The sequence below is a fragment of the Oryctolagus cuniculus genome, chromosome 13 (genome assembly GCF_964237555.1).
Source record: "Oryctolagus cuniculus chromosome 13, mOryCun1.1, whole genome shotgun sequence".
Taxonomy (NCBI): Eukaryota; Metazoa; Chordata; class Mammalia; order Lagomorpha; family Leporidae; genus Oryctolagus; species Oryctolagus cuniculus.
Window position 1 is genome coordinate 71,034,097 of NC_091444.1, and position 23,457 is coordinate 71,057,553.

The 23,457-nt window shown below is 40.3% G+C and overlaps 1 protein-coding gene across 5 annotated transcripts in view; it reads left to right on the forward strand.

Annotated features, from left to right (window-relative positions):
• The window catches only part of UPF2 (UPF2 regulator of nonsense mediated mRNA decay), a 132,784-nt gene that overhangs the window by 28,773 nt on the left and 80,554 nt on the right, over positions 1–23,457 (forward strand). For all 5 annotated transcript variants that reach the window (XM_008268086.4, XM_008268084.4, XM_070055726.1 and 2 more), the window contains exons 4-8: positions 1,317–1,477; positions 5,259–5,456; positions 8,339–8,488; positions 9,927–10,030; positions 19,608–19,693. In XM_008268086.4, the coding sequence (XP_008266308.1) occupies positions 1,317–1,477; positions 5,259–5,456; positions 8,339–8,488; positions 9,927–10,030; positions 19,608–19,693 (699 nt within the window). The remainder of the gene's footprint in view (positions 1–1,316; positions 1,478–5,258; positions 5,457–8,338; positions 8,489–9,926; positions 10,031–19,607; positions 19,694–23,457) is intronic.

The following is a 23,457-nucleotide window of genomic DNA, read 5'->3' on the forward strand; positions in this document are numbered from 1 at the left end:
TAGCCAGTTCCTATTTGGTTGATGGAGAGTTGATAAATGGAAGATAAGGGCTTTTTCAAATCTTGGGGCTGATGCTGTGGCATAGTGAGTAAAGCCACCTCCGGTAGCTGTTTTAAGTCCTGGCTGCTCCAGTTATGATGCAGCTCTTTGCTATGGCCAGGGAAAGCAGTAGAAGATGGCCCAAGTCCTTGGGCCCCTGCACCCACATGGGAAGACCTGGAGGAGGCTCCTGGCTCCTGGCTTCGGATCAGTGCAGCTCCGGCCGTTGCAGCCAATTGGGGAGTGAACCAGTGGATGGAAGACCTCTCTTTCACTACCTCTCTTCTCTTTGTAACTCTGACTTTCAAATAAATAAATAACTCTTTAGAAAAAAAAAAGATAGTCTTAAGTCATTATGGGAGTTTGAAGATGACTGATTATCTTGTTTTTGAACTTGTTCAAAACCTGTTATTTTTAAAAAATTACTTGTGTGGTTGTTTTAGACATTGTAACTGTGTTATGTTTGTAGGGGGGATGGCAGTAGGAAAATACTAATTTGCTTAGTGGTGTATAGTTAAATTCGGTATTTCTGACTCATCATCTTGAAGGTTTAAGAATATCTGATTCTTTCTATAATTTGGTGCTTTTGAAAAAGTAATTTGTCAGGCTGGCGCTGCGGCTCACTAGGCTAATCCTCCACCTTGTGGCGCCGGTACACCGGGTTCTAGTCCCGGTCAGGGTGCCGGATTCTGTCCCGGTTGCCCCTCTTCCAGGCCAGCTCTCTGTGTGGCCAGGGAGTGCAGTGGAGGATGGCCCAAGTACTTGGGCCCTGCACCCTATGGGAGACCAGGATAAGTACCTGGCTTCTGCCATCGGATCAGCACGGTGCTCCAGTGGCCGCGGCGGCCATTGGAGGGTGAACCAACGGCAGAGGAAGATCTTTCTCTCTGTCTCTCTCACTGTCCACTCTGCCTGTCAAACAAAAAAAATTTGTCTAGTTGCATTAAATACTTTTAGTTAGCTGTCTTCAAAGGGATTATGACAAACAATACTAATTTAAAAATTATTAAATAAATATTAAAAAATTAAAATTATTCAGTAGTATACTGTTAGTATATTTCTGTAGGCATTTCTAATTTTATTTGAGGAACCAGTGTTGAAATTTAATTGCCTATGTAATTTTGTTATTTATTTTACTTTTCAAATTATTTTTAAAATATCAGGTAATGAACGTCAATTGGTAAAGAATATGTTAAATTTTTGTGATAAAATCAAATTCTATGGGACACAAGTGTACTTTTTTAAGATTATGAGATTATTTAATCATTTGTTTTTAGGCGTATTCTTCATTCTAAAGGAGAGCTAAGTGAAGACAGACATAAACAGTATGAAGAATTCGCTATGTCTTATCAGAAACTGCTGGCAAATTCGCAGTCCTTAGCAGATCTTTTGGATGAAAATATGCCAGATCTTCCTCAGGACAAACCAACACCAGAAGGTGAGATATTCTTCAAAACAAACCCTGCAACGTTTAAATGTGTACTGCCACTTACTTGTAAGCTTGTCACGTGTGTATTATTGAGAATAAAAGTTTCGAGAATGGTTTAGAAGTTTTTTAAATTAAAGAATGGTATTAATAACCTTAAAAAACTACTTAAAATGCATCCCTGAAAGGAAAAGACTCTAATAAGAGAATGATAATTGGTGCAGTTGATGTTATGGTTAATTCCTTTAAGTTCTTGTGTAATTGGTGTCTTTAGATTATATCCAACAGGGACCATTTTTTTAAAAGAAATATTTAGTGGTTCTACAGTGAAGCTTTTTTTTTTTTAAGATTTATTTATTTATTTGAAAGGCAGAGTTACAGAGAGACATCTGTACCCTGGTTCACTCCCCAAATGGCCACCCATATGGGATGCTAGCACTGCATGTAGTTGCTTAACCCTCCATACCACCTCCCTGGCTCCTTTTCTTATTTATTTAGTTAGTTTTAAATACTTATTTCTGCTAATTTTTGTATGCCAAATATCAGTATCTCGAGTTTTTAAAATGTTGAAGTTTTAGCATAGAATTTATGTTGCCTCTGGCAAGCTGCTTAGACCTTTCTTGATCTATTTATTGTAAATTTTTTTTTTTTTTATTTGACAAGTAGAGATATAGTGAGAGAGAGAGACAGAGAGAAAGGTCTTCCTTCCATTGGTTCACCCCCCAAATGGCTGCTACGGCTGGCACTGCAGGTGGAGGATTAACCAAGTGAGCCATGGCACCGGCTTCTATTGTAATTAAAAAAAAATATTTATTTATTTATTTGAAAGAGTTACACAGAGTGAGAATGAGAGGCAGAGGGAGAGGGAGAGAGAGAGAGGTCTTCCATCTGATGGTGCACTCCCCAGTTGGCCACAATGGCCAGAGCTGCGCCGATCTGAAGCCAGGAGCCAGGAGCTTCTTCCAGGTCTCCCACATGGGTGCAGGGGCCCAAGGACTTGGCCATCTTCTGCTGCTTTCCCAGGCCATAGCAGAGAGCTGGATAGGAAGAGGAGCAGCCAGGATTAGAACCGGCGCCCATATGGGATGCTGGCACTGCAGGCAGTGGTTTTACCAGCTACACCACAGTGCTGGCCCCTATTTATTATAATTTTTTAAAAAAGATTTATTTACTTATTTGAAAGAACGACAGAGTGAAAGAGAGAAAGATACCTTCCATCTGCTGGTTTATTCCCCAAATGGTTGGAACAGCCAAGTCTTGGCCAGGCCGAAGTTAGGAGTGCAAAACACTATCCTGGTCTCCCAAATGCATGGCGGGAACCAAAATACTTAGGTCACCTTTGCTGTCTTCCCAGGCACATTAGCAGTGAGCTGGATCAGAAGCAGAGCAACCAGGACTCATGGGATGCTGCTGCCACAAAGCTGGTCCCTGTGTGATACTTTAGAAAGAAAATCTTAATAAGCTTATCATCCTTTTGTATTGTTGGTTTACTTCTTGATTGTCTTTTTGAATATGATTTAGTCATATTTAAATTTGAACTAATTTTTCTTCTAATGTTAAATGGCTTTTAAGTATTTTTAGATATTGTCCATTGTTTCCAAAAGCTGTTTCATCAAGTGGAATAGGATGAGAGTTCTTTTCCTTTCAGTACTTGAAAAATGTTGCTCCTTTGTCTTTTAGCTTGATTTTTTTTGGAGAAAGCTGCTATCACTGTTACTTTCTTTTTGTTTGTTTAAGAACATTTTTTTCTGTGGGTGCTAGAAAAAGATTTTGTTACACTGATTTGAAGACACTTTATTATGATGTGTGTTTTATATTTCTTGGGTTGGGATTTGTTGAACTTCCTTGATTTGTATATATCAGATTTGGAAAATCGTATTTTAAAATTTTATTAAGAAATAAAATATATTTAAAAAGATGTATTTTGTTTCCCTCTTTGCCTCCTCTCCTATGGGGACTCATTTGTAACTCTGTTAGGTTGTCCCACAGCTCATTGGTTATTTCTAGATATTCAGCGTGTTTAAGGTGAAAGTCTCCTGTTAGATACCTTCTATTGTCCAAGGTAACTGTTAACAGTTTGATAGGCACCAGTTCAGACTTTTTTTTACACAAAGAACAAGTTTGTGGAAAAGTGGAATTTAAAGGATTATTGTTAAGCCACACACACAAGAAAACTTGGAATCCATATATAGTTTTTTTTATTATAGGCATTTTCTATGAAGTTTTTCTTCATCTTTTTTTTTTTTAAAGATTTATTAGTTCACTCTCCAGATGGCCACAGCGGTCAGGGCTGTGCCAGGCTGAAGCCAGGAGCTTCATCTGGGTCTCCCACATGGGTACTGGGGACCAAACACTTGGGTCATCTTCCACTACTTTTCCTAGGCCATTAGCAGGGAGCTGGATCAGAAATGGAGTAGCTGAGGCATGAACCAGCTCTCATATATAATGCTGGCTTTGCAGGTGGCAGCCTTATTTACTATGCCACAACTCCGGCCCCCATTTTTCTTCATCTTTCTTCCCTTCTTTTCTAGTTGATTATCAGTAGATGAATATTTACAGAAAACTACTATGTAACAATGCTTATTCAAAGGAGAGATGCTTTTTTTTTTTTTAAAGATTTATTTATGTATTTGAAAATCAGAGTTACACAGAGAGAAGGAGAGGCAGAGAGAGAGAGGTCTTCATCCACTGTTTCACTCCCTAATTGGCTGCAACAGCTTGAGCTGCAACGATCCGAAGCCAGGAGCCAGGCGCTTCCTCCCAGTCTCCCACATGGGTACAGGGGCCCAAGGACTTGGGCCATCTTCCTCTGCTTTCCCAGGCAATAGCAGAGAGCTGGATCGGAAGTGGAGCAGCCAGGACTTGATCTGGTGCCCATATGGGATGCCGGTACTGCAGGCGGCAGCTTTGATCACTGTGCCACAGCACCAGCCCCAAGATGCTTCTTAATTAAGGGTTTGTAGTGTATTTATGAAGGTGTAAGTGGTATATATAAGCGGAATAGCAGCTTGAGTATTACCAAGCTTTGTGGGGGAAGTGGGACTTTAAACTGGATGGTTTATGAAAAGCCATATTTATCCATTTTTAGTTTAGTTTTAAGTTTCATGAAGGTAGACTCAATATTATCATTTGGCTCCTTAATATCATATTAGTTACTTAAAACAAATTTAAGAATGTCTTCATCGATCGTTTGCTGTCTTCTGTTGTTGTTGTTTTTTTTTTTGTTTTTTTTGTTTTTTTTTTTTTTTACAGGCAGAATGGACAGGGAGAGAGAGAGAGAGACAGAGAGAAAGGTCTTCCTTTGCCGTTGGTTCACCCTCCAATGGCCACCGCGGCCCGTGCACCGCACTGATGCGAAGGCAGGAGCCAGGTGCTTCTCCTGGTCTCCCAAGGAGTGCAAGGCCCAAGGACCTGGGCCATCCTCCACTGCACTCCCTGGCCACAGCAGAGAGCTGGCCTGGAAGAGGGGCAACCGGGACAGAATCCGGTGCCCCGACCGGGACTAGAACCTGGTGTGCCGGCACTGCAAGGCGGAGGATTAGCCTATTGAGCCGTGCCACTGGCCCTGGTCTGTTCTGTTTTAGGGCTTCACTTAATGCACAGTTTGTGAATTGATGTTAAAGAAGGTTACAGGTACAGCCCCAAGTGCTTGTCGATTGAAAAAAACCCTGTCAGTTTAAACATTTAAGATTGAATAGCTATAAAACTGAAATTATAAAGCATCTTCTCATGTCATATTTAGTATGCTGTACCTGAAATGGTGTTAATTACCTGTGGCTTTATTTTTTTGAAGAGCATGGACCTGGAATTGATATATTTACACCTGGTAAACCTGGAGAATATGACTTGGAAGGTGGTATATGGGAAGATGAAGATGCTCGGAATTTTTATGAGAATCTCATTGATTTGAAAGCTTTTGTTCCAGCTATCTTGTTTAAAGACAATGAAAAAAGTTGTCAAAATAAAGATTCCAACAAAGAGGATTCCAAAGGTAAGTCTAGAGAAAAAAATTTACATTAAATCCTACAAAAATGAACTTTAGTTTTTGTAAAAACAAAAAAGTTACCAGTTTATGAATATTAAAGGGTGATCTTGACATGCTTTTACCGGTGCTGGTACACTTAAGTTAGTATGAATATTTTTGAAATGTTTATAAAATTTAATGTTATGAAATGAAATGTTATGAAATGAAAATTTATTAAGTTAGCAAAATGACAGAATGGGAGAGACAAAGGGAGATCTTCCACCCACTGGTTCATTCCCCAAACGGCCACAATAACCACTGCAGGCTTGGAACTCCATCTGGAGCTCCCACGTGGGTGGCAGGGACCCAAATGCTTGGGCCGTAATCCACTATCTGCCCAGCTGCATTAGCAGGGAAGTAGACCAGAAGTGGAGCAGCCAGGACTTGAAGTGGCACTCCGATACGGGATGCGGACATACCAAGTGACAACCTGCTCTGCCACATCACCTGCCCTAGTTAATGTGATTTAAAAGAAGTCTTTTTTTATAATATAATGAAGTCATGTAAGATCTTGGTAAGATAGGGAAAGCATTAGTATTCATTATCAAATGCTCTTTCTAGGCTAGATTTTAGCCAGCTGTAAGGAAATTATTTTATGGAAATCACAAACTTTGAGATAATTAATAAAGTAAAAGGTGCTGAATGCCACTTATACCATGCTTCTTCAGATTTGTCTTGTTTTTACTGCTATCATTCTAAGTTACCATCCTTTCTGAACCTGTGCTACTGTAATACCTCCTACCTGGTCACCCTGTATTTGCTCTTGTTTCCTTCTATATGTTTTTCGTTTGTTTTGTTTTAAAATTTGTTTATATATTTGAAAGAGTTAACAGAGAGAGAAAGATCTTCTGTCTACTAGTTCACTCCTCAGATGGCTGCAAGGGTCAGATTTGGGTCAGACCAAAGCCAGGAGCTTCTTCCCTGTCTCTTACGTGGATAGCAGGGGCTCACACACTGGGGCCGTCTTCCACTGCTTTTCCCAGACCATTATCAAGGAACTGATTGGAAGTGGAGCAGCCAGTACTTGAACTGGCACCTGTATGGGATGTGGGCATTGCAGGCAGCGTTTTACCAGCTACGCCCAACTTCTCCACGTTCTTAAAGATTAATTTTACTCTCCTACTTAAGAAACCTTTGTGGCTTTACATTTACTTGGAATTGAATTTAAAATTATTAACATTGTTCCTAGGACTTTGCATAGTTTTTCTTATGTCTGCCACTACAGCTGTACCTATTACACATTACCCTTTATTTTCTGTTTTTCTTTCTTTGGAACCAGTCTTCTTGCCTTGTGGCCTTCATACATTGTTCTGTTTTCTGCCTACAACCTCCCGCATTCATAATCCCTTTGACTCCCTCATGCATTTGAGTTTAACTTCCTCAGAAATATTATGAATTTCTGGATAATAAGGACCACATGCTAGACTCTCTCTGAATAGCCAGTAGCTCAGCATCGTTTTGAATATATAGTGATTAATCAGCAAATTTTATTTATTTTCAAAGGTCTCTTTTATTTATTTGAAAGGCAGAATGACAGAGAAAGAGTTGCCATCCAGATGTTCATTCTTTACATGGCCATAATGACTAGGCTGGGCCAGGCTGAGGCTAGGAGCCTGGAGCTCCATCCAGGTCTCCCATATCAGTGGCAGAGGCCTTTGTACTTGAACCATTCGCTGCTGACTTCTCAGAGGCAACAGGAAGGTGGATTGGAAGCAGAGTAGCCAGGATTTGAACTGGTGTTGCGGGCTGTGCCCTAACCCCCTGCATCACAACACCAGCCCCAGCAAATTTTTTTTCTTTGATAGTTAGGTATCAAGGAACTTTAAGGAGTAAATAAATGACATGCTTCACATAGGCAGGATTTTTTGGTCTTTGTATCCTTGGTGTTTAGAGTAATATCAAGCATATTGTAGAAATTTTACTTGAATCAAAAGATGAATGGATTGCAAAATAGCAGGCTATCTTAATTTAGAGATAACAGTATTAGTCCATACTAGTTAGAGCTTTCATTTTCCCAAATTTGGTGTAACATCAAGTATCAGACATTTTTCCTTTCAGTGTAGAAATTAGGAAATTAAAGAATATTAAAAATGAAGCTGAGAAATAATTTTAGCCTAAATTTTTGAGCTCAGATTTTTAAATTTGCTTTTTGTATTTTACTTATGAATATTTTTAAACAAAAGGCTAGTGTAGTGAATGTGCATTTACCTATCACCTGGCTTCAACAATCAACATTTTACCAATCTTGTTGAACCTAAGTTTAGTTTCTCTTTCGTTTTTCAGCCTTCCTATTTAGCCTTTTATCAATTATCATTTTCCTTTGTGAGATACCATTTCATGATATCTTTTAATCCATACTGCTGAATTATAAGGATATTTTCTTGATTGGTCTCTTTATATCTGTTCTTTCTCATTTACTGTATATATTACTGCTAAGTTAATTTTTATATCAATCAATTTAAATGTTAACCTCCTGTTCACAACCCAGCCAAAGTCATAATGCACATAGCAGGAAGTCTGAACTCATAATTGAGTTTGAAGCCCTTTTCAGTCTATACCCACTTTATCTACTCAGTGTTTTCTTCTTCATCTTTGGAAGTTTCTCATGCCATGTATTTCTCCATATATCCATCCTTCTATCTCTTCAGTGAACAGGTGTCGGACAGAATCAAAGAGGTTATATGGTCTTTGTTCTCAATGAGCATAATGTATTTTATAAAATCTGGATATTCCACTTTGTTGCCAGATTTATGCGTAGGTTCTAAGTGGGGTAGATTTTGTTACCTATTTTTTGAAGGAAACTTTCACTAAGACTGTTTAATTCAGATACACTTGTTCTTTTTAAACAGAGGCAAAAGAATCTAAGGATAATAAGGAGGTCTCAAGTCCTGATGATTTGGAACTTGAGTTGGAGAATCTAGAAATTAATGATGACACTTTAGAATTAGAAGGTGGAGATGAAGCCGAGGATCTTACAAAGAAACTTCTTGATGAACAAGGTAAAGGATTATTTCACAATTTTATTTTTGATTAGTTTTACACAGCTATTTATTCCCTAAAATAGAGATCTTTCCAATTCTGTGTTTTTTAAACTATCTTTTTCTGTTGTTTTCAGACTATTAATTTTTTGGAATTTGATTTAAAACAAAACAGTACATTTCCAATATGAGTATTATATAAGTTTTAGTGATAGTATACATTCTAAATATCTTAATTCTAAATACCTTAAAAGATTATCTTATGTTTTTCTGGTAACTTGCATTGTCCTGATTATTTTAATTTTATGACACAGCCCTTGCAGACTTAGCATAAACACATTTGAAATCATTCTAAACTGGTTGAGGCATAGAAATATAAATAGCTTATTAGTTTATGTTCATTTTATGTCTGTATGTTTGAGTCACATATGTAGTAATAGAAAAATACTATTTACTGTTAGGCTTCTTAGAGGGATACCTCCTGTAATTATTGCTTTTTTGCATTTTGGCTTGGTTTTTTTCCCCATTGTAGATTCTCTTTTCCCAGTGTCATGAAGTGGAGATTGTAGATATGGCTGGAGGCAGACCCCGGCTTGATTCATACCAGCTTGTGACATCAGAGGGAAAGAGTTACTTTCCCGCAGTCTGCTTACGCATAGAAATATCATAATGAGGCTGGCTAATTCTGTGTCATGCTTACCCATGTAGCCCAGAGGGATGATGGTGTTTTGTTTTGATTGAAGGGCACCAAATCAGGGAGGCTTTGTTCTTCAAAGGCAAGAGTTGAGAGTGCTATTAATTGAAGAACTTGGAGGAAGGGATACCAGGCAGATAAAAATAAAAAAATTTACTCTAAAAGTACATGCATTTTATTATATTTAATTTTAAATATTTATTTATTTGTTAGAGAGTTACATAGAGAGAGAGAGAGAGAGGTCTTCCATCTGTTTGTTCACTCTCCAAATGGCTGCAGTGGCTGGAGATGGGCCCATTAGGATTTAGGAGCCAGGAGCCTTTTCTGGGTCTCCCACGTGGGTGCAGGGGCCTGAGGACTTGAGCCATCTTCTATTGCTTTCCCAGGCCATAGCAGAGAGCTTCATTCTAAGTGGAGAAGCTAGGACTTGAACTAGCACCCATATGGGATGCCAGCACTGCAAGTAGCAGTTTTACCCACTATGCCCCAGTGGTGGCCCCAGTACATGCATTTTAAGGTTTTGTGTGTAGTGCAAAAAGTTTGCCTTTTTTGTAGTTGATAGTTGAAAGTGACATGGTTATGATTCTAGAGATGCCCAAACTTTATAGAGTAATTATCCTAAATAATGCTTAATGTTTTTATGAGTATAAAAATAGCTCTAGGTGATGTAGTTCCAAATAACTTATATGAGTAATTGAGTGTTTTTATTTTAGATATTCTTGGTGTATTTTTTTTAACCTACTTAAAAAACCTATTTTGTATTAGAACAAGAAGATGAAGAAGCCAGCACTGGGTCTCATCTCAAGCTCATAGTGGATGCTTTCCTGCAGCAATTGCCCAATTGTGTCAACCGAGATTTGATAGACAAGGTATTGTTATCTGTGTGTAATTTTACTCAAGCACATAGACCTTAAAGAAGTCTTCAAATTAGGTATGTCATTGGTTTTTTAGACTGTTTTAGCTATTGCATGAAGTCTTATATGAGAATCCAACATAAACAGATAAAGTTGGAGCCACATATTGATTGCTGTCTTTGAGAGCAGAATTGGCTCCAGAATCCTATTGGCTTGACACTTTCATATAGGGATCCCACAATTTGGAAAATAATTTTAGATCAGAGGTTCTTAAAATATGGTCTGTGAATTCCTGGTGGCTTTCCAAGGCACTTTCAAGATGTCTGTTAGGTAGGTCAAAGCTCTTCATAATCATACTAAGATTTTTTTTTTCACATTTGCAAAAGCACTGGTGGATGATGATGCATGCAGGAAGGGAGTGGTACCAAACTATTATTACCATGTGCTCTTCACTGCCATTCTTTGTGATGACAAGAACAATGCCAGTTTCATTTAAAAATTTTGGTGAATCCAGAAAAATGAATGGTTTTATTACATTTCAGTCTTTGTATATATGTCCTTTTAATCTGACAAAATGGGAAGGATATGGAAAACTCTCTGTCTCAAGTTTGTGTTGTGTGAATGAGTTGTAAGCTGAACTTTGAATACCATTTTTACTTGGAAAAAATGATGTACATAGGCTGGCACCGTGGCTCACTAGGCTAATCCTCCGCCTTGCGGCGCCGGCACACCGGGTCCTAGTCCCAGTCGGGGTGCCGGATTCTGTCCCGGTTGCCTGGAAGACCAGGCCAGCTCTCTGCTGTGGCCAGGGAGTGTAGTGGAGGATGGCCCAAGTGCTTGGGCCCTGCACCCCATGGGAGACCAGGAGAAGTACCTGGCTCCTGCCATCGGATCAGCGCGGTGCTCCGGCCGCAGCGCGCCGGCTGCGGTGGCCATTGGAGGGTTAACCAACGGCAAAGGAAGACCTTTCTCTCTGTCTCTCTCTCTCTCTCACTGTCCACTCTGCCTGTCAAAAAAAAAAAAAAAAAGTAAAAACCATGTATATTCAAACATGGATATTTAACAGATATTATTTAAATGAACAAACTTCAATGAAATCAGTTAAAAGTATTTATTACCAAGGATCAAATTTGAGTTGTCAACAAAAATTAGAACTCTGGAAAACTTAGTCTTCTGCCGTAAGTTTGACAACTTGTGAATTTTTATCTGAAGAGACTATTGATGAGATTGGTGTGATATTAATGTAATTTTAAAATAATGTGTGCCTTTAAAAGAGCATACATATCTCAATGAGCTGTTATTTTAAGTAACCAGTATACAGTGTTAAAAATCATGATCTCCAGCTTTTCACTTCCAACTGGGGAGTGAACCAGCAGACAGAAGACCTCTTTCTCTCTCTGCCACTGCTTCTCTCTTTGTGTAACTCTGACATTTAAATAAATAAAATAAAAATCTTAAAAAAAATGCATGATTGTTGAGGACCCTGTCCAAGTATGACATAGATAAATGTGTTTTAATTTATAACAGAGCATGAAACATTTATTAATAATTCCATTTTGCAAAAAACTTTAAGAAATCACATTTTTTCACATTTTAATGGAGTATTAAAGAGAAATATCTATGATTACTGTAAAGGATTTACAAAAACCTCCATTTTCCAGCTATGTGTATGTGTGAAGCCTGATTTTCTTCATATATAGTCATGTGTTGCATAACGATGTTTTGGTTAAAGAGGCACTGCACATATACCAGTGGTTGCCTAAGACTATATTGGCCAGTGATGTTGTCATGGTCCTGGTCTTTGTAAGTACATTTTGTGGTGTTTGCACAAGGACAGAACCATGTTACAGTGCATTTCTCAGACTCATGTTCCTGTCATAAAGCATCACATGACTGTAAGTCACCCAAAAGAAACAAATGTATAATTAAACTAATCTACTTGCCTTTTATTATGTATGTATGTATGTATGTATTTATTAGACACACACATACATTTCCCACCTGTTGGTTCACTCTCCAAATGCCCACTAGGGCTAGGCCAGGGTGAGAGCCAGGAGCAGGTGAATGCAAGCCAAGTCTCCCCTTTGGAAGGCAGGAACCCAGTTAATTCAGCCATTGCAGCTGCCTCTCAGGATCTACACTGGTGGGAAGCTGGAATCAGGAGCCAGAGCTGGCAACTGAACCTAGGTACTCCAGTGTGAATGTGGATATTCTTTTTTTTTTTTTTTTAATAAAGAATTTTATTTATCTACTTGGGATACAGAGAGAGAGGGGGAGAGACAGAGAGGTCTTCCATCCCCTGGTTCACTCCCCAAATGGCTGCAACAACAAGAGCTGGCCCTATCCCAAGCCAGGAGCCAGGAGCTTCTTCCAGGATTCCTATGTTGGTGCGGGGCCCAAGTGCATGGGCCGTCTTCCTCTGCTTTCCCAGGCCATAAGCAGAGAGCTGGATTGGAAGATGAGCAGCCAAGACTTGAACTGGCACCATATGGAATGCTGGCATTGCTGGCAGAGGGTTAGCCTACTACGCCACAGCACTGGCCCCCAGATGTAGATATCTTCACCACTCGGCTGAATGCCTGTTCCCTCCACCTGTCTTTGTTGTTCTTAAGGCAGAGTTATAGAGGGAGAGATGGAGATCTTCCAATTGCTGGATTACTCCCCAGATGGCTTTCATGGACCAGGCCTGGTCTAGACCTCAGCCAGGAGCCAGGAACTTCTTCCACATCTCCTATGTGATTGCAGGGACCCACACACCTGAACCATCACCCACTGCTTTCTCAGGCACATTAGCAGAGAGCTAGATCAGAAGTGGAGCAGCCAGGACTAGAATGGGTGCTCATATGGGTTGCTGGTGTTGCAGGCGGTATGGTTTAACCTGTTAGACAACAACACCAGCCTCTCCACATGTCTTTTAAATGAGTTTGCCATTTTTTTCTCACTAAATCTTGTTTTGGAAAAAGTATTCTTCATGAAATATTTATTGCTACTTTTAAGTGAATTAATGTTGTGAATTTTCTTTTAGTTTTTAGTATAGTAAGTGCTGTTAAGTGTAACCAACATAAACAAAGTTTTTGAGTTCTTAATTATTGTTTTACAGATAAATACAGATTTATTTATTTGAAAGTCAGAGTTACACAGAGAGAGGAGAGACAGAGAGAGAGACAGAGGTCTTCCATCCGCTGGTTCACTTTCCATTTGGCCACAGTGGCCAGAGCTGAGCCTATCTAATCTGAAGCCAGGAGCCAGGAGCTTCCTCTGGGTCTCCCACATGGGTGCAGGGGCCCAAGGACGTGGGCCATCTTCTACTGCTTTCCCAGGCCATAGCAGAGAGCTGGATTGGAAGTGGAGAGCTGGGACTCAAACCAGCACCCATGTGGGATGCTGGCACTGCAAGCAGTGGCTTTTACCCACTATGCCACTGCACCAGCCCCATACTTTTAAATTTTTTTTAAAAAATCTTACTTACTTATTTGAAAAATTGGGCTGGGGCTTGGGATATATCTTCTGTCTTCTGATTCACTGCCCAAATACTCAGAACAGCCAGGGTTGGGCCAGGTGGAAGCCAGGAACCCTGAACTCTATCCATGTCTCCTATGAGAGTGGCAGAGACCCAAGTTCTTGAGTTGTCATCTGCTGTATTCCCAGGCCAATCAGTAGGAAGCTGGATTGGAAACAGAATAGCTGGGACTTGAGCTGGCACTCTAGTATGGCATGTCTGCATCCCAGGTGGCAGCTTAAACTGGTGGACCACACACCCAAGCCTGTTTTGTTTTTGTTTTTAAGATTTTATTTGTGTATTTCAAAGGTAGAGTTACAGAGAGACAGTGGCATAAAGAGAGAGAGGTCCTCTATCTGCTGTTTCACTCCCTAGATGGCCTCAATGGCTGGAGCTGGGCTGACTTAAAAGGAGGATCCAGGAACTTCTTCCAGGTCTTCCACATGGGTTCAGGGGCCCAAGGATTTGGGCCATCTTCCACTGCTTTCCCAAGCCATAGCAGAGAGCTGGATCGGAAGTGAAGCAGCCAGCACTCGAAACGATGCCCACATGGGATGCTGGTACTGCAGGTGGCAACTTTACCCACCATGCTACTGCACCTGCCCCTCAAGCCTGTTTTTAAACTTTTTTACTTTTTTTTTTTTTTTTTTTAATTTGACAGAGTTAGCAGTGAGAGAGAGACAGAGTGAAGGGTCTTCCTTCCATTGGTTCACCCCCCAAATGGCCGCTATGGTCAGAGCTATGCCTATCCGAAGCCAGGAGCCAGGTGCTTCCTCCTGGTCTCCCATACGGGTGCAGGGATCCAAGCAATTGGGCCATCCTCCACTGCTTTCCTGGGCCACAGCAGAGAGCTTGACTGGAAGAGGAGCTACTGGGACCAGAACCTGGCGCCCATATGGGATGTTGGCACCGCAGGTAGAGGATTGATTTACCAAATGAGCCACGGCGCCAGCCCCCTGTTTTTAAATTTTAAATAAGAATGAAAGTACAAAATAAAAAATTCTTCCCATCATTTTTTGTCAGTGAGCAATTTAAAATTCTTTGTGTTATATACATGGAGCCATTAGGTGTGAATGTTTCTCCTTCCTTCTGTTTATTAATATAAGAGGAAAAAGTTTGGTTAAAGGTCTATATGAATATTTTATTAGATTTTAATCCCTCAAGCCATAATTCTGAGGGAGTGAATTGGTTCTTTTTTTTTTTTTTGTCACAATCAAAAATGCTTTATTTCAGTAATTTGAAAACGGAGAAAAACCTACGTTTCACATAATGTTGCCAGTTGTTCTGATGTATATTTTTAGAGTTTCACTTGTGGCCTCCATCTACTGTGTTGATTATTGTTTGTTTTTTTTTTTTTAAGTATTTATTTATTTGAAAGGCACAGATAGAGAGACAGAGAGAGATCTTCCATCCACTGGTTCACTCCCTAAATGGCTGCAACAGATGGGCCTGGGCCAGGCTGAAGTCAGTAGCCAGGGGCTTCTTCCAGGTCTCCCATATGGGTGCAGGGGTCCATGTACTTGGGCCGTCCTCTGCTGCTTTCCCAGGGAGCTGGATTGAAGTGGAGCAACTGGGACTGAAACCAGCACCCATAATGGATGCCAGCACTGCAGGTGGAGTCCTGCGCCTCAGTACCGGCCCCACACATTGTTATTCTGAAATCAACTGATTGAAAAATATGGATAATCACTTTGGAAGTGGTGTCAGTTAAAGTGTACATTCAGATGGTTTGTGGCTGCATCTCTTCACTCATATATAGTCTCTTGTTCCCTTGGGAGGGCATTATGTCAGTGTTGGTGGTTGTGCACTTCAAGCGGTTTACTTGTCTCCTTTCAACATCTTTAGTTGTATATTTATATCCCAAAGTGAAGAATTCTTTTAGGCAACCTTAGTAGTGAATATCACTCATGGCAATGGTTATTTCTACATGCATTTGATGATCAGAAGAATTTATTTTTACTTGATAGGATAAAAAGACTTGCCGGCGCCGTGGCTCACTAGGCTAATCCTCCGCCTTGTGGCGCCGGCACACCGGGTTCTAGTCCCGGTCGGGGCGCCAGATTCTGTCCCGGTTGCCCCTCTTCCAGGCCAGCTCTCTGCTGTGGCCAGGGAGTGTAGTGGAGGATGGCCCAAGTGCTTGGGCCCTGCACCCCATGGGAGACCAGGAGAAGCACCTGGCTCCTGCCATCGGATCGGCGCAGTGCGCTGGTCACAGCGTGCCGGCCTCGGCGGCCATTGGAGGGTGAACCAACAGCAAAGGAAGACCTTTCTCTCTGTCTCTCTCACTGTCCACTCTGACTGTCAAAAAATAAATAAATAATAAAAAATTAAAGAAAAAAGATTTGACTTTCTTTCATTTACCTGAAACATTTTGAAACACGTTTTGCAAAAGCATCTTACTGAATTGACAAGCAGCAGGGGTACTCCATATGACTACTGGGAATGTGAATCCTTTGCTTCCATTTCTTCCCATCTAGCAGGAACTAGTATAAGAATAATATACTAAGAATAAGTACAAGAATTTATGCATGTGTGAAACTTTTTCCTTTTTTCTAATTTCCTTAAATTTATTAAATTTACTACCTCTGGCAGCTTTCCTAATCATGTAGTGAACTCCTACTCTGTGGATCAAGCACTGACATGCTTTTCTAGCTCCCACTTTGGGGAGAGTTTTAAATAGTACCTTGTGTGTGACTGACCCTTGATTATCTGATAAGAAAAGTGTTTATTATCTTCTTTACTTTTGTAACATTTAGGAAGATTATACAAAGTATTGTATTTCAAAGGGCAATTCTCAAAAATCATTTTTGAAGAATGTCTTTATTTGTAGTGTGTTTGCTAATCTATGTGGAAACATAGCCATGTAAGCATTTTCTTAATACTACCTTTCTTGAAATTGTTGATTTCAGAGGTTTTGGAGGGGTAAATTTTTTCAGTGCTAACCAGTTTTCTTTTCTGAGTACATGACCTTTGGTGTTTTTCTTTGTTAAACTACTAATGATATTTATTCCTCACTTTGCCTTAGGAGTTTACACAATCTCAAGGGAATTTTTTCAGTGTTTCATATGGGTGAATTACTTGAATGGTCTTTAGTGTATTTTCAGCTTTTTTCTTTGTTATTCTTGTAATAAACTGGCTGTTACAAGATGTAAAATTTAATAGCATTTTTATACTACCTTTAGAAGCAGAAAAATTTTAATTTTACTGTCTTGACTAATGCTGACATACAGTGTAGATCTTGTTGTATACTCTGCAGTTTCATTTCCTGGGTTTAAATCTAATCAAAATTAGTTGTGCCACTTACTCCAATAGAGGTTGTAATCAGATGGGAAACATTTTAATGCATTACTTTACTAATGAAGAATAGACATTTTTACAAAGGTTTATTTATTTATTTATTTATTTTGAAAGAGATGTGGCAGGGAGAGATCTTCTATCTGCTGGTTCGCTTCCCAAGTAAAGGCATGGCCAGTGCCAAACCAGGTCAAAGCCAGGAGCCAGGACTTTCTTCAGGGTCTCCCATGTGAGTGCCAAGGGCCCTGGTATTTGGGCCAATATCCATTGCTTTACCAGGCCATTAGCAGGGAACTAGATTGAAAGTACAGCATTTGGGACATGAACCAGTACCCATGTGGGATACTGGCATCACAGGTGGTAGCTTTACCTGCTATGCCACTACACGGCTGCAAGAATAGAAATTCTTTATAGTTCATTAAAATTGAGGATCTTGTGTGTGTGTGGCTGTGTGTGCGCATGTGTGTAATATATACTCTTTTTGACTTCCAGCTTCTTTTTTTTTAAGATTTTAATTTATTTGAGAGGTAGAGTTGTAGACAGAGGGAGAGACAGAGAGAAAGGTCTTCTGTCCAGTGATTCTCTCCCCAAATGGGGCAATGGGTGGAGCTGGACTGATCAGGAGCCAGGAGCTTCTTCTGGGTCTTCCATGTGGTGGCAAGGGCCCAAGAATTTGGGCCATATTCTGCTGTTTTCCCAGGCCATACCAGATAACTGGGTGGGAAGTGGAGCAGCTGGGACTCAAACTAGCACCCATGTCAGATGCTGGTGCTGCCAGCGGAGGCTTATCTCATTATGCCGCAGTGACTGCCCCAGTCTGAGGGTCTTTTACTTGTGTCTGATCCTCAAATCAGTATAACAGTTATAATTAATGATAGTCATTTGAACCTATGAAAGGAAATATTTGACATACTCAGAAATATATCTAATGATAGTTTATTTTTAAATTTATTTTCACTTTTATTCGAAAGATAGATTTAAGAGAGACGGGGAGAGATTTTGCATATGCTGGTTCACTTCCCCGGTGTCCACAGTAGCCAGGACTGGGGTCTGCGGAAGCCAGGATCCTGGAACTTAATCCTGGTCTTCCATATGGGTGGCAGGGAGCCAAGTACTTTTAACCATTTTCTGCTGCCTCCCACGATGCATATTAGTAGCAAGGTGAATCAGAAGTGTGGAGTAGCCAGGATGTGAACCACACTCTTTTATGGGATCCAGTCATCCCATGTGGTATCCAACCACTGTAATAAATGCCTACTTCATTTGCTCTGTGTTTTTTTTTTTTTTTTTTTTTTTTTTTTTAAGATTTACTTATTTATTTGAAAGGCAGAGATGCAGAGAGATAAGGCAGGGGGGAGTTTCAGAGAGAGAGAGAGAGAGAGGTAGATCTTCTATCTGTTGGTTCACTCCCCAAATGGCCACAACAGCCAGGGCTGGGTCAGGTTGAAGCCAGGAACCAGGAGCTTCTTCCAGGTTTCCCAGATGGATGCAGGGGCCCAAACACTTGGACCATCTTCTGCTATTTTCTCAGCTGCATTAGCAGGGACCTCAATCAGAAGTGGAGCCCATATGGGATGCCAGCACTATATCTTCTATGCCACAGTGTTGGCCCTCATTCTATTTTTTTTTAAGATTTTTTATTTATTATTTATATGAGAGGCAGAATTACAGTGAGAGGGAAAGACAGAGAGAAAGGTCTTCTCTCTGCTGGTTCACTCCCCAAGTGGCTGCAGTGGCCGGAATTGGACTGATCCGAAGCCAGGAGCCAGGAGCTAGAAGCTTCTTCCTGGTCTGCCACGTGGGTGCAGGGGCCCAGGTACATGAGCCATCTTCTACTGCTTTTCTCAGGCCATAGGAGAACTGGATTGGAAGAGAAACAGTTGGAACTAGAACTTGCATCCATATGGGATGCCAGCACCGCAGCTGGAGGATTAACCTACTGCACCATGGCACTGACGCCCTCATTCTGTTTGTAAAGTAGAACTTAAACTTGCTGTTTTCCCAATATTTTTTATATTTACACATGTATTTTAAAAATACCAATTACTCATATTTTAATTTCCAGAAAATTTCTAGAGCATAGGCTTTTCTCAGCTTTTCTTTGATGCTTAGATCAAATGTAACATATTGATGAATACCGGACACAGTTTTGTTGTGACAGTATACAGTGGTAGATTGCTGTACGAAATAGCAAATGAGGGTGTTCATTATAGTCCTATGATGTGTTTTGTCTTGTCTTGTTTTGTTTTGTTGTGTATTATTAGGATATGGTTTCTTTAAGTTACCAAAATCTGATTGTCAGCACACATATCTTTTTAGTACTTTTTTAGTCTTAATTTTCCCTATGAATAATCTATACCTTTCGTTCTTAATTCATCTTTATTGTTTTTTTGTTACCTTTATGAGCATTAGTTTCTTGACTCTTGGTAACTATTCTTGCTACTTTTTAGTTCTATCAGAAGGTTTTTCTGATATTAACATTGATTTATTCATCTTTAACGAGGGTGTTGACTGAACTTTTCATATAGTTATTTGCCAAACATCTCCTGGTAGGTCTTCAGGCTACCCCACCTGAGTGTCTATTTTCAGCAACACTAGGTTGCATTTAGAAGATATGAAGCATATATTTTTAGATATGTAAGGAGAGAGGACTTGGAATCTGGATGTCTTTTATTTTGGGATATTTTTATACTACTCCCATTTGAAATGTTTAGGAACAAGTAAAAATGTTGTAGTAAGCAGGGGTTCAGTAGCTAGAATGAGGTTTTTTAAGAAAAAAGTTTGATTTTTCTCCTATAGGCAGCAATGGATTTTTGCATGAACATGAACACAAAAGCAAACAGGAAGAAGTTGGTACGGGCACTCTTCATAGTTCCTAGACAAAGGTAGGTATTTTATAAAAAAAAGTATTGTGTTAGTCTTTTTACCATGTAATGATAAAAAGTTTTTATTTCTCTCTTTAAAATTATCAACCATTCTTTCAGTAGACATTGTTGTTTGTAGTGTATTTTCTAGACCTTGTTTTTCACTGATTTTTGCTCTTTGTTAGCACTAATGGAAATCTTTCCCATTATATTTGTGGTACTTTAAGAGACAATGTTTAAAAATACATATAATTTAAGAATAATAATACCAATAATTACTAGAAGCAATTGGTTTACATTTTTGCCTCTGAGGAGAAAAAGTAATGAATAGTATAATTTTTCGTACAGTTTTTATTTTGTGTAAAGATAAAAATTTAGTGTGGCTAATTGTTGGAGTTATGTTTAAATGATAAATTTCAACTTATTTGCATAATTATGGTGGGCCAGAGTTGAGATAGTTTGCCTGAAGATTCATTTACTAGAGCTAAAAGTCTCATTATTATGTTGCAAGTAATTCAAGACATATATTCAGTTCCAAAATATTTTCAGAGACTTGCAGTGCTTTGTATTTCACTAAATTAATATCCTGCTTCACCTGGACATTGCAAGACCCCTTGTAGACTGTTAACTATAGGAACCTGGAGAAGATCCATTTCTTTCTATGAGTAAAGATTTTTGTTAACTATTATAATTTATATACAGTATAGCTAAGATAGATCCTTTCCCCTAAAAGATAAGGATTCTGAGGGGTTTCTCTTAAGATTTCTTCAACAAATTTTTGATTTGATCCATTCATTGGTTGAGACTCATGATCTCTTAATAATGTTAAGATTTATCAACGAAGCCAAATCACTGCTTGTCAGTTTTTTTTTTTTTTTTTAAGATTTATTTATTTGAAACTCGGAGTTACAGAGAGGCAGAAGCAGGGTGACGGGAGAGGTCTTCTATCTGCTGGTTCATTCCCCAGATGGACGCAACGTCCAGAGCTGTGCTGATCTGAAGCCAGGAGCTTCTTCTGGGTCTCCCACATGAGTACAGGGGCCCAAGGACATGGGCCATTTTCCACTGCTTTCCTAGACCATAGCAGAGAGCTGGATCGGAAGTGAAGCAGCCAGGACTCAGCCTGCGCCCATAGGGGATGCCACCACTGCAGGCAGCAGTTGTATCGGCTACACCACAGTGCTGGCCCCCTTGTCAGTTTTCTTTCACAGTGTTTGGTGTCTCTTGTTTGCAATATTAATAGGAGTATTTGGCTTTTCTTTTTATGGGGCAAAGGAGAGAGCATCTGTTAATATAGTGAATAGAGCATTAACAATTATTTATTTTACAATTCATGGATATTTTATAATGTAAAACTATATACTTTATTCCAGCAAATCTGAATTTGCATCACACATGAGGCCCCTTATTTAAGGAAAATTATGAAAGAAAAAAATTTTGCCAGTTTTACAGCTTTGTTAGATATGTTTCAGTTTCATATGTACACCTTGAAATGAAAATTTAGATTCTTTTCTTTACCTTATATAATGGAATGTTTCCTTTCAGAGACAATTTGTGGTTTGAGAGGAGAGAAAAATTTAAAAAATATTTAAGTAGGCCAAGAGAAATAGATCTGTTTTGTTTTTGTAGCATATAAAGAGACTAATTTATTCACTGATTTTTTTTTTAAAGATTTATTTTATTTTACTTGAAAGTCAGGGTTATACAGAGGAGAGGCAGAGAGAGAGAGAGAGAGAACTTCCATCCAATGGTTCAACCCCCAATTGGCTGCAACAGCCAGAGCTGTGCCGATCCGAAGCCAAGAGCCAGGAGCTTCCTCTGGGTCTCCCACGCAGGTGCAAGGGCCCAAGGACTTGGGCCATCTTCTACTACTTTCCCAGGCCACAGCAGAGAGCTGGACAGGAAGTGGAGCATCCGGGTCTTGAACCAGTGCCCATATGGGATGCCCGCACTTCAGGCCAGGGCATTAACCCAATGCGCCACAGTGCCGGCCCCAAGAGAGTAATTTAGGTTTGTTGGAATCTACCTGATGTTTTCAAGTTTATTCATTGCAGAAATAATTCTTTAAGGGTCTGCTATATGATGTGGTGAACAAGATCGACTTGACTCTTATATTCAGTTAGTTTACAGTTTTGAGTGGATGAAGGTGAATCGTTCTAAGTGCAGACATCTAGAAGGAGTGCAGTGTTCTTTGAGGCATAGATCTGATTGATTAATTATGGGGAGTCATAAAAGGCTGCCTAGAACATGGGACATTTAATCTGAGTCCTAAGAAAGGCATTACAGGGGATGGCAGAGGGACAGTAATGTAGAGAGACCATTTCTTTCTCCTCTTATTTTCTTTTAATAAATATTGCCAAATGTGTTGGTGCATCTGTATGTTTATATTATTTGAGAGGTGGACTGAAAGAAAAAGCAAGCTCCCTTCTACTGGTTCATTCCCCAAATGCCCACAGCAGTCTTATCTAAAGCCAGGAGCCTGCAACTCAATCCCAGGTTTCCCATGTGGGTGGTAGAGACCCAAGTACTTGAGCCATTACCTGCTGCCTTCCAGAGTACACATTAGCAGGAAACTGGAATGAGCAACTGAACCAGGACTTGAACCCAGGCACTACAGTATGGGATGCTGGTGGTTTAACCACTAGTTCAAACACCTGCCCTTGGATCCAGTGGTTATACCACCTGCATCCCAAGTTAGAACATTTCTTTCTTTCTTTCTTTTTTTTTTTTAATATTTGTCATTATATTTATAGAGCTAAGTCTTTTTTTCTTAGTTTTTTTTTAAATGTTTATTTATTTGAAAGTCAGATGTCGCTCCCCCTCTTCGTGGAGGAACGACACAGGACCCTGCGCTGTTCTTTCGTCTGCTCGGCCCTCCCCGGGTTTGCTGCTGGTTCTTCCCGGGTTGGCTACTATCCCTTCCACCTCCGTGGAAGGGCAGTTCCCCCTGGCCACATTCCCCACTTCCGCAGGGGAGCGGCACACCGCCGGCTGGCTCTTCTCGGGGGCTGCACAGGTGTTCCTTCAGCTAGATGTTCCCCTTAGATGTTCCCGGTGCATGCCGTTTCTCTCCTCCTTTATAGTCCTCCTCCGCCAATCCTAACTCGGCTGCCCACACGCCGAGTACGCTGCTCTCCTCCAATCAATAGCAAGTCCTACAGTTTATTAGTTGAACTGGAGGCAGCTGTGCGGAAGCTGTTTACTTCTCTCCCAGCGCCATATTGTGGGAGAGCAGATGCATAGAATAAGTCCTAATTCCAGTAACTCAGTCCAGTCCGGATTGCTCCCCACAGTCAGAGTTATAGAGAGAAGAGAGGCAGAGAGTGAGAGAGAGAGAGAGAGAGAGAGATCTTCCATCTGCTGGTTCACTCCCCAGATGGCTGCAATGACCAGAGCTGTGCCGATCCGAAGCCAGGAGACTGGCGCTTCTTCCAGGTCGCCCATGTGGGTGTAGGGGCCCAAGGGCTTTGGCCATCTTCTACTGCTTTCCCAGGCCATAGCAGAGAGCTGGATCAGAAGTGGAGCAGCCGAGTCTCGAACTGGTGCCCATATGGGATGCCGGTGCTTCAGGCCAGGGCGTTAACCCACTGTGCCACAGCACCGGCCCCAAATTAGAACATTTCTGATAGAGGAAACAATGGAAGATCTCTCTTTCTTCTCCCTCTCCTTCCTCCTCTCTCTGTAATTCTGCCTTTCAAGTAAATAAAAAATGAATCTCAAAAGAAAAAATCATTACAGATTCAGGATTCTTCAGGAGGAAGAATGGCTAGAATTAAGACGGAAGA